This window comes from Ovis canadensis, chromosome X, assembly GCF_042477335.2.
Source record: "Ovis canadensis isolate MfBH-ARS-UI-01 breed Bighorn chromosome X, ARS-UI_OviCan_v2, whole genome shotgun sequence".
In the NCBI taxonomy this organism is placed as follows: domain Eukaryota; kingdom Metazoa; phylum Chordata; class Mammalia; order Artiodactyla; family Bovidae; genus Ovis; species Ovis canadensis.
This window is the reverse complement of record NC_091727.1, coordinates 104,941,340-104,953,650: the sequence shown is the minus strand read 5'-3', so window position 1 is coordinate 104,953,650 and position 12,311 is coordinate 104,941,340. Positions and strand designations below refer to the sequence as shown.

The following is a 12,311-nucleotide window of genomic DNA, read 5'->3' as shown; positions in this document are numbered from 1 at the left end:
TCATCTGCTGATGGACATCTAGGTTGTTTCCATGTCCTGGCTATTATAAACAGTGCTGCGATGAACATTGGGGTACATGTGTCTCTTTCAATTCTGGTTTCCTCGGTGTGTATGCCCAGAAGTGGGATTGCTGGGTCATAAGGTAGTTCTATTTGCAATTTTTTAAGGAATCTCCACACTGTTCTCCATAGTGGCTGTACTAGTTTGCATTCCCACCAACAGTGTAGGAGGGTTCCCTTTTCTCCACACCCTCTCCAGCATTTATTGCTTGCAGATTTTTGGATCGCAGCCATTCTGACTGGTGTGAAGTGGTACCTCATTGTGGTTTTGATTTGCATTTCTCTAATAATGAGTGATGTTGAGCATCTTTTCATGTGTTTGTTAGCCATCCGTATGTCTTCTTTGGAGAAATGTCTATTTAGTTCTTTGGCCCATTTTTTGATTGGGTCGTTTATTTTTCTGGAGTTGAGCTGCAGAAGTTGCTTGCATATTTTTGAGATTAGTTGTTTGTCAGTTGCTTCATTTGCTATTATTTTCTCCCATTCAGATGGCTGTCTTTTCACCTTGCTTATATTTTCCTTTGTTGTGCAGAAGCTTTTAATTTTAATTAGATCCCATTTGTTTATTTTTGCTTTTATTTCCAGAATTCTGGGAGGTGGATCATAGAGGATCCTGCTGTGATTTATGTCTGAGAGTGTTTTGCCTATGTTCTCCTCTAGGAGTTTTATAGTTTCTGATCTTACATTTAGATCTTTAATCCATTTTGAGTTTATTTTTGTGTGCGGTGTTAGAAAGTGATCTAGTTTCATTCTTTTACAAGTGGTTGACCAGTTTTCCCAGCACCACTTGTTAAAGAGATTGTCTTTACTCCATTGTATATTCTTGCCTCCTTTGTCAAAGATAAGGTGTCCATATGTGTGTGGATTTATCTCTGGGCTTTCTATTTTGTTCCATTGATCTATATGTCTGTCTTTGTGCCAGTACCATACTGTCTTGATGACTGTGGCTTTGTAGTAGAGCCTGAAGTCAGGCAAGTTGATTCCTCCAGCTCCATTCTTCTTTCTCAAGATTGCTTTGGCTATTCGAGGTTTTTTGTATTTCCATACAAAGCTTGAAATTATTTGTTCTAGTTCTGTGAAAAATGTGGCTGGTAGCTTGATAGGGATTGCATTGAATTTGTAAATTGCTTTGGGTAGTATACTCATTTTCACTATATTGATTCTTCCAATCCATGAACATGGTATATTTCTCCATCTATTAGTGTCCTCTTTGATTTCTTTCATCAGTGTTTTATAGTTTTCTATATATAGGTCTTTAGTTTCTTTAGGTAGATATATTCCTAAGTATTTTATTCTTTTCGTTGCAATGGTGAATGGAATTGTATATGATTATCTCAATAGATGCAGAGAAGGCCTTTGACAAAATTCAACATCCATTTATGATAAAAACTCTCCAGAAAGCAGGAATAGAAGGAACATATCTCAACATAATAAAAGCTATCTATGACAAACCCACAGCAAACATTATCCTCAATGGTGAAAAATTGAAAGCATTTCCCCTAAAGTCAGGAACAAGACAAGGGTGTCCACTTTCACCGCTACTATTCAACATAGTTCTGGAAGTTTTGGCCACAGCAATCAGAGCAGAAAAAGAAATAAAAGGAATCCAAATTGGAAAAGAAGAAGTAAAACTCTCACTGTTTGCAGATGACATGATCCTCTACATGGAAAACCCTAAAGACTCCACCAGAAAATTACTAGAGCTCATCAATGAATATAGTAAAGTTGCAGGATATAAAATCAACACACAGAAATCCCTTGCATTCCTATACACGAATAATGAGAAAGTAGAAAAAGAAATTAAGGAAACAATTATTTGCTTCTGAAAAGCTTTGGAAACAGCCACAAAACATGTAGGTAAGTTCCATCGGAGAGGGACTCAAATATGCAAACATTTGTTCTTCAAGGTCATTACAAAAGTATTGTGCCAAATCAGTGACTTGAATACATAAGGGTTGAAAAGCTGAATATACTCATGTGTTTGGTTGTAAAAGATGGTGCCAGCTTGGGGAGAGTAGATGAGAACAAGCAGTTAAACTGAACTAACTGATCCGGTGTTTGAAGATCAAATCAGAGACATGGACTGTCAAATTCTTCTAATATAGTCTGCATCGGTGAAGAATCTATAATAATATGTCAGTCTATTATTTTCAGTACATTCTGTACATATGAAATAGCTAAATGTTGCCTAGCAGAGGTCCCACAAGAACTGATCCTGCCTGGGATTTATAATTAGCACATTTTTTTGTTAGTATGCAAATGAGAACTGCTACAGTACTTGGGGGAAATTGTGTTGTTAAGTAAGTGCAACATTTCTCCTGCAGTTTTGCTTCAACTATTCATTAGTTCTGCTAACCTCTTTTTTCAGAGTGTACAAAGCTAAACTGCAAACCAACAGAGGTAGGTGAATTAATACAATGGCAATCCCGTTGTGTTAGACTGGAAAGGTGGTATGAAGACATACAGATTTTTGAATAAGTAACAAGTGTGTATTAATAACATGGATCTCACAGCAGCATAGATAAGGTACAAATTGGAATAAGCAAAGACAAAGCTTCCCATTTGTAAGCCCATCTGCTCTCATTTGGACTTATACAGAGATGGCAAAAACATTTTGGCATCAAGATTCTAAGTCAAGCTCCATCAACTACTAGCTTTTTGACTTTGGCTGAGCAAGGCTTTCTGTGCCTAAAACATAGGTGAGGCTCTTCACAAACACGAAGCCATAAGCAGTAGAGTAGTTATATAGCATACCCATAGTATTAATAGTTCATCAAGAAGGCTCTGAAGTCAGACTGGGCTCAGAATATACACTAGCTATGCATCACTCATCAAATTTATTTAATTATTTAATTCTTGATTTCTTCATCTGCAAATGGAACATATTCTTAATAGACCTACTTAGCTCACCGAGTTGTGGTGAATATTTACTAAAATAATTGATATAAAGCACTTAGCACTTGAATGCAATTGCAACATAGTAAGCCCTCAATAAACACTTGTTGTTAAAGTGTTGCCCCTAAATTTTCTTCATTGTGGCTTTCACCCAGGTAGCTCCACCATAAATGGTCATGTTAAGAACACTTACCATTGCATTGCTTAATTCAGTGGACATCCCTACAGGACTTCAGCAGCATTTATGGTAATGACTAATTTCTCCTTGTTGACATGTAAAAACTGGGAAGTTTTCAGAAAGATTTGAGGAAGAGCTAATTAGCAAAAGGATAAAATTTTGGATCAGGTGTTGTAAGTTGAGTGTGGCATCTTTGTCTCTGGAACAGTGAAACATGATCAGCTAAATCATTGTATGCGTATTGAATACTTAACTGCCCAAAGACAGAGGTTCAGCTACATGTTCTCTAAAGGTTTCTTTTTGCCTTTAAAGTCTGTGATGTTTCCAAATTAGTGAATGATAGCAGCTACTATTTCTGAGGCAATAGCTAAAATACAGATACAGGCATTTTACATGTGTCCTTGCCATCCTCACACAAATCCTATAAAATGGATATTCTCCACATTTTAATATCGGTGAAATGGGCTTAGCAAAGCACGGAAAACAGTCAGGAAGATAGTGAGTCATACATTCAGAATATTTATTTTTTAATTTATTCACTCATTCGTGTATAAACACAACCAATATTTAATGAACACCTACTATGTTCTGGGCACTATCTTTAGCACTGGTGCACAGCACTGAACATAGTAGATGAAATTCATACCCTTGAGGAGCTTGTGTTTTAGTAAGCAGAAAATAAGATTCAGTAAATAACTTCCAAGGCTTGATTCACTTTTATAATATGGTACAATGTCCTCTGACTAGCTTTTGTGTCATGTTACCATTTTACAGTGAAGTCACATTTTTTCCCTTTTTAGACGCAGAAGAATCATGCTCCAAGGAAACCAAACTATCTCTGAATTTTTCCTCCTGGGACTCACAGCGGTGTCAGAACAGCAGCAGCACATCTTTGTGCTGTTTTTGTGCATGCATCTGGTTACCATGGTGGGAAATTTACTTATCATCCTGGCTATTGTCAGCGATGCCCACCTCCACAGTCCCATGTACTTCTTCCTTGCCAATCTATCCTTCACCGACATCTGCTTCACATCTACTACAGTCCCCCAAATGTTGGCAGACATCCAAAGCCAGAGCCCAGTCATCTCCTTTGCAGGATGCCTTACACAAATGTACTTTTTTATGTTGCTGGTGGACCTGGACAATTTCCTCTTGGCAGCCATGGCATATGACCGGTACATTGCCATCTGTCACCCACTACACTATGCTGCCTTACTGAGTCTGAAGCGTTGTGCCCTGTTGGTAGTGACTCCATGGGTTGTCTGTAATCTTGTCTCAGTACTTCATCTTGGACTGCTGGGCCTCTTGAATTTCTGTGATCAGAGAGAAATTCCACACTTCTTCTGTGACTTGGAACCCATTTTAAGGCTGGCTTGTTCAGACACCCAGATCAACGACTTAGCAATCCTAGTGATTGGGGGATCAGTTATCTTCATTCCATTCACCTTCATTTGTGTCTCCTATTGCCTTATTGGTTGCACTGTACTTAGGATTCGTTCAGCCAAGGGGAAGTGGAAAACATTCTCCACTTGTGGCTCCCATTTCTTAGCTGTGTCCCTCTTCTATGGCTCCATCAGTGGGGTCTACTTTCTTCCCTCTTCTGCCTACTCAGCAGAAAGGGATAAGGTGGCTGCCGTCATGTATACAGTGGTGACTCCCGTGATGAAGCCCTTCATCTATAGTCTAAGGAACAAGGACATGAAGGGAGCTGTGAGGAGACTACTTATCAGGAAAACCTATTTCTGGAGATGGTGATTCCTGCCATAAGAAATGCCTATATCACCTTCTTACACTTCGATGAGCACACAGAGTCCAAAACCTCAGGCTACTGTGCCACCATGATAATTTCTTTGCCATCCATTTCCTGCCCTGAATCCAGACCCAAGAATCTAGATCAGACTTATCTCTCTAGGTAAAATAATAATAATAACAAAACAAAAATGCTCCCTTATTCCATAATTTTTCACAATTTAGAGTTTCCCCTGAATAAACTAATGGTTGTGTAGTCAGTATTTACTAATTTGGGGTCACCTGCATCGCAGGTGGATTCTTCACCAGCTGAGCTTCCAGGGAAGCCCAAAGAAGGACCAAGCATCCAGTGCAGCTGGGATGAAGGGCGTTGCAAAGATGGTGAGGGGGTAAGGAATGATGATTCTTACGTTCGGAAATGTAAGTGAGGGCATTTCGAATTACATTACATTGGAAACGTAAGTAAGGTGTTTCCTTTCCCCCCTACCAAATCACACTTGCCAAATCATTGATAGGAAGGAAGGGAAGGAAGGAGGAAGGAAGCAAAAATGATGACAATAGCTCACAATATCTTACAGATAACACCATTTTAAAATTCACAACTTCAAAACAAGGACTTGATTCACACAATAATACTTTAAGGTGAATACTGTATAATTCTCATATACTAAGAAAGGAAAAAAGACATATTAATAGAAGAAAATCAAACTAAGGCAATAAACAATCGCATCATCTGTCCTGCTCTGAGCCCTAACAGAGGCTCCCCAGCAAAGCTAAACTTCTTCAGCATATAAGATGCTCTACCACCCGCCTTCACGTACATTTCCAAATGTAAGAATCATCATTCCTTACCCCCTCACCATCTCTGCAACACCATTCATCCCAGCTGCATTGGACACTTTGACATTCTTTGGGCTTCCCTGTTAGCTCAGCTTGTAAAGAATCTGCCTGCGATGCAGGTGACACCGGTTTGATTCCTGGGTCGGGAAGATCCACTGGAGAAGAAATAGGCTACCCACTCCAGTACTCTTGGACTTCCCTGATGGCTCAGACAGTAAAGAATTCGCCTGCAGTGCGGGAGACCTGGGTTGGGAAGACCCTCTGGAGAAGAGAAAGGCTAACCACTCTAGTATTCTGGCCTGGAGAATTCCATGAATAGAGGAGCCTGGCAGGCTACAGTCCATGGGGTTGCAAAGAGTCGGACATGACTGAGTGACTTTCCACACATGGATTTGCATTACTCTTTTCTTTGTACAGGTTACATTTTCTCCAGGAATATCTGTTCCATTCCCTCTTGCTACAGACATTTGACACTTTTTAAATGCTCGGTCTCAAGTCTTACATTCTCTGTGACTTATTTCATAATTCTTCCACCTTTATAGGTAACATTATTCTCTTATCTCCTCTAGGATCCTGTACATTTTATTTTGCTATTGTATCACTTATCACAATACATCATAATTATAAGGATATTTATCGACTTTATCCAAGATGATCTGAACTCTTTACACTATACAGGGCTATTTTATTCTCCTCTGTAGCTCTAGCATGGTATAATGCCTGAAACAGGGTAAGTATTCAGGAAACCAAAACTGAACTAAATCATTGTCATCTCTCAAAATAGAAAACTTATTTTTAGTTTATCTTCTGCTGACTTGTTTAGTAACACTAGATGAGTCAATTAAATCCCTCTGAGTTTAATGTCCCATTGATACAATCCATGAAACAGTGTACTAACTTTTGCCTCCTAGCTACCCCCTGATAATAGAGAACACGTTTGAGATTAAAACTTTCTTGGACAGAGACTGTTAAAGTGCCACAATGGGTAAGTGCCAGGAGTCCAAAATAAATCAATAGAAGCATAAAGAAAATCATATCAGTTCAGTTCAGTCACTCAGTTGTGTCCGACTCTTTGCGACACCATGAATAGCAGCACGCCAGGCCTCCCTGTCCATCACCAACTTCCGGAGTTCACTCAGACTCACGTCCATCAAGTCCGTGATGGCATCCAGCCATCTCATCTCTGTCATCCCCTTCTCCTCCTGCCCCCAATCCCTCCCAGCATCAGAGTCTTTTCCAATGAGTCAACTCTTCACATAAGGTGGCCAAAGTACTGGAGTTTCAGCTTTAGCATCATTCCTTCCAAAGAAATCCCAGGGCTGATCTCCTTCAGAATGGACTGGTTGGATCTCCTTGCAGTCCAAGGGACTCTCAAGAGTCTTCTCCAGCACCACAGTTCAAAAGCATCAATTCTTCGGCACTCTGCCTTCTTCACAGTCCAACTCTCACATCCATTCATGACCACAGGAAAAACCATAGCCTTGACTAGACGGACCTTAGTTGGCTAAGTAATATCTCTGCTTTTGAATATACTGTCTAGGTTGGTCATAACTTTTCTTCCAAGGAGTAAGTATCTTTTAATTTCATGGCTGCAGTCACCATCTGCAGTGATTTTGGAGCCCCAAAAATAAAGTCTGACACTGTTTCCACTATTTCCCCATCTATTTCCCATGAAGTGATGGGACTGGATGCCATGATCTTTGTTTTCTGAATGTTGAGCTTTAAGCCAACTTTTTCATTCTCCTCTTTCACTTTCATCAAGAGGCTTTTTAGCTCCTCTTCACTTTCTGCCATAAGGGTGGTGTCATCTGCATATCTGAGGTTATTGATATTTCTCCCAACAATCTTGATTCCAGCTTGTGCTTCTTCCAACCCAGTGTTTCTCATGATGTACTCTGCATATAGGTTAAATAAGCAGGGTGACAATATACAGCCTTGACGTCCTCCTTTTCCTATTTGGAGCCAGTCTGTTGTTCCATGTTCACTTCTAACTGTTGCTTCCTGACCTGCATACAGATTTCTCAAGAGGCAGGTTAGGTAGTGTGGTATTCCCATCTCTTTCAGAATTTTCCACAGTTTATTGTGATCCACACAGTCAAAGGCTTTGGCATAGTCAATAAAGCAGAAATAGATGTTTTTCTGGAACTCTCTTCCTTTTTCCATGATCCAGCGGATGTTGGCAATTTGATCTCTGGTTCCTCTGCCTTTTCTAAAACAAGCTTGAACATCAGGGAGTTCACGTTTCACGTATTGCTGAAGCCTGGCTTGGAGAATTTTGAGCATTACTTTACTAGCATGTGAGATGAGTGTAATTGTGTGGTAGTTTGAGCATTCTTTTGCATTGCCTTTCTTTGGAACTGGAATAAAAACTGACCTTTTCCAGTCCTGTAGCCACTGCTGAGTTTTCCAAATTTGCTGGCATATTGAGTGCAGCTCTTTCACAGCATCATCTTTCAGGATTTGAAACAACTCAACTGGAATTCCATCACCTCCACTAGCTTTGTTCGTAGTGATGCTTTCTAAGACCCACTTGACTTCACATTCCAGGATGTCTGGCTCTAGATTAGTGATCACACCATCATGATTATCTGGGTCCTGAAGATCTTTTTTGTACAGTTCTTCTGTGTATTCTTGCCACCTCTTCTTAATATCTTCTGTTTCTGTTAGGTCCATACCATTTCTGTCCTTTATCGAGCCCATCTTTGCATGAAATGTTCCCTTAGTATCTCTAATTTCCTTGAAGAGATCTCTAGTCTTTCCCAATCTGTTCTTTTCCTCTATTTCTTTGCATTGATCCCTGAGGAAGGTTTTCTTATCTCTTCTTGCTATTCTTTGGAACTCTGCATTCAGATGCTTATATCTTTCCTTTTCTCCTCTGCTTTTCGCCTCTCTTCTTTTCACAGCTATTTGTAAGGCCTCCCCAGACAGCCATTTTGCTTTTTTGCATTTCTTTTCCATGGGGATGGTCTTGATCCTTGTCTCCTGTACAATGTCACAAACCTCCGTCCATAGTTTATCAGGCACTCTATATATCAGATCTAGGCCCTTAAATTTATTTCTCACTTCCACTGTATAATCATAAGGGATTTGATTTAGGTCATACCTGAATGGTCTAGTGGTTTTCCCTACTTTCTTCAATTTGAGTCTGAATTTTGTAATAAGGAGTTCGTGATCTGAGCCACAGTCCACTCCTGGTCTTGTTTTTGTTGACTGTATAGAGCTTCTCCATCTTGGCTGTAAAGAATATAATTAATCTGATTTCGGTGTTGACCATCTGGTGATGTCCATGTGTAGAGTCTTCTCTTGTGTTGTTGGAAGAGGGTGTTTGCTATGACTAGTGCATTTTCTTGGCAAAGCTCTGTTAGCCTTTGCCCTGCTTCATTCCACATTCCAAGGCCAGATTTGCCTGTTCCTCCAGGTGTTTCTTGACTTCCTACTTTTGCATTCCAGTCCCCTATAATGAAAAAGACATCTTTTTTGGGACTCTAGTATCTCCAGGAAAGTTTTCAATCATCAGTGCTCATCAGAATCCCATGGGCTGAAACTAGGGACCTATACTGAATCTACTTAATCAGAATCTCTGCATGTGGGTCCTCATTACATGTTTTTATATTTGGAGGATGTAAACTTTATTGAGGTGTAATTTTCATCCAAAAATGTACCCAAGGTAAATGTACAGTTCAGTGAATAGGGACAAATATATATACTTGTGTATCTAACACTCCACAAACAGAAAAAAAAAAAAATTTACATCACTTCAGAAAGTTCCCTCTTACCCCATCCTAATCAATCTATCCCATCTTTGGTGCCAAGCAACCACTGATCTCTTTCACTGTGTGTTATTAGTTTGCCTGTCCTGGAATTTCATATAAGTGAATTCAAAGAACATATCATTTTCTAAAGTTTCCACAAGTGATTATAATGGACAGTCAATATTGAGAACCACTGATATAGAAGATTCCATAAAAGATAGTCACAATGATGAGCATGAGCTGGATATAAGCCAACTGGTTTTAACTCTAGAAACATATGTTTATTTAAATTGTGGTTTGAAAAATCATCCTATTAAAATTCCTATGATTCAAAACCAAAGGCCATGAAAAATTATTGGATGAAAACTGAAATTTATATTGAACCACATCATGAAAACCTATCACATATCAGTTACTATATAACTAAGAAACACATATATTAATATTTGTTAGATTTCATTGTCAAATTCCAAACATCCTCCTCTAACTTAAAAAAAAATCTGCCTCAGTGGGAAGTCATCCAGATATGAGAGTACATTATTTAGCAGTACAAGACTGCAGTTGCAAGGAGAATAAGGTCTGGGGTTGAGGATACATTTTAATAGACTCAATCATGAGCACCATAATAGGGCTTGCTGGCATGAACTGAATCAGTAAATATGTATACAAGACCAATTAGCGGTTGTCATGGAACAGTGATCTGAACTCTGCCACTGTCTCCATGGGTATCTTTGCATCTTTGCTCTCAAGATTCCCCATTTACAAATGAGATGCTTTCAAAGGTTACTTCTGACCTCAACACTCTGTGATCTCTTTCAGTGAATTTCTTGATAAAAAATATTGCCCAACATCAATGCTAAATGTTAGTTGGTACGGTAAGTGAAAATGAAAGTCTCTCAGTTGTGTCTGACTCTTTGGTGTCAAATGGACTACACAGTCCATGGAATTCTCCAGGCCAGAATACTGGAGTGGATAGCCGTTCCCTTCTCCAGGGGATCTTCCTAACCCAGGGATTGAACTCAGGTCTCCCACATTGTAAGTAGATCCTCTACCAGCTGAGCCACCAGGGAAGCCCTGGAGTTACTGAAAGAGGAATCTAAACAAAAATCTCATTGGAAGAGTTTGTGAGGTCAGGTTATCCCAGATTCAGTTCCTAGTGTGAACACAGCACCTGTGACAGGCATAAGACTTCAATGTGGGTTTTCCACTCTTGGAGGTAAATGTGTTCTTTGGACACTATGTGGTATGTATATTATTTTTAATATTCATTTGGGAGTCATGTAGAAAGTCTAAGAAGATGCCAAAATTTATTTGAAGAAATTATACCATCAGGCAGTTATGTAGAATATACGTCTTCTTCCTTTTTGTCACACAAGAAGGATTTATAGAACTAAATTAACTCAAAGTTTAGCATGTGCATAGGCAAGAGCATTTTTCTCTCTTCTGTCTTTATGAACCACTCACATTAATAGGCTTTTGAAATCTAAATCCAGGTTAACTTAATACAGATCTTTATAGAATATCCATAAATCTACAAGGTCATGAAATTCATGTAGAAGAGAAAGTCAATATAACCCACAAAACTGAACCTCTATTTAGATAACCATCTCAGATGTATATTTAGAGCAAAAGAAGACAACCTAGCTAATAGGCTGACTTAACTAAACAAATAAAATCGTGTATATGCTTAAGTCACAGTGTAAAAACTACACATAAAAGATGGTGCCATGAGAACATTACCTATATCCATTCTGGTAAGAATCACTCACAAATCTATTAAAACAGAAAAGAATGCTTGATAGAATGTATTCCAAATAAGGCTTTTGGACCATCAAGTTTTCTTTGAAAACTGCTGGAAATGGGGCAGCACATGCATAAACCTAAATTTGCCGAAGCATTAACTATCTGAAATGCAGGACTTTCAGAAGCACTGTAAATAAGACTTCCCAAGTAAAGAGACGTTCAAAAAATCATAGATGTTTCATTATTAATGTGGACACCTCCTCACCCGTATGGGATGTGAAGTGCAGAGGTTAAGGAAAGCTTTCACTCGCAAAGGAAAGAAGAATGAGGCAGACTAGCAGCATAAAGGAGAAGGCGATGGCACCCACTCCAGTACTCTTGCCTGGAAAATCCCATGGACGGAGGAGCCTGGTAGGCTGCAGTCCATGGGGTCGCCAAGAGTCAGACACGACTGAGCGACATCACTTTCACTTTTCACTTACATGCATTGGAGAAGGAAATGGCAACCCACTCCAGTGTTCTTGCCTGGAGAATCCCAGGGACGGGGGAGCCTGGTGGGCTGTGGTCTCTGGGATCGCACAGAGTTGGACACGACTGAAGTGACTTAGCAGCAGCAGCAGCATAAAGGGCACCCCAACTTTATGCTGACATGCTGGGAAAAAAATTCCTACCCACAAAGGGAAAACAAAGCCCCAAAGGGAGATGAAGTTGGAAGAAGGGGCCAAAGCAAAAGGATGCGAGTGCTCAGTACTGGTCCTTCTGCACCTGCACCTGTGGGGTGAGACCCCTTTACTTCTGCCACCTCTCCCTGCCCACTTGCTCAGGCCTGCCCCCTACAGACACCCTGCTCTTGAGAGAAAACCCTAGCTCGTGCTCACTACAGTGGAAAGACTAATCCCAGCTCCCTGGGCCTCCTGGGAATGGCTGGCAGTGAGGGTGTGGTGGGCAGACAGCTAAAAGAGAGGAAAGTGGACAGTGTGACTGTTAATAGAGGTGACACCAGTGCATTCGGGTAAGGGGGTCTGGTGCAACTGGGAGAAGTTGGGGCAAGAAGTTTTCCCTCTCTTCCTGCATCTTGCTGGGGCTGTGCCTGGT

General features: G+C 40.0%; 1 protein-coding gene across 1 annotated transcript; it reads left to right on the top strand.

Moving 5' to 3' along the window:
* The first annotated feature begins 3,945 nt into the window (after positions 1 to 3,945).
* LOC138930827 (olfactory receptor 1f45-like) lies at positions 3,946 to 4,887 on the top strand. Its single transcript, XM_070291228.1, has one exon. The coding sequence runs from the start codon at positions 3,946 to 3,948 to the stop codon at positions 4,885 to 4,887; it is 942 nt and encodes a 313-aa protein (XP_070147329.1).
* The last annotated feature ends 7,424 nt before the right edge of the window (positions 4,888 to 12,311 follow it).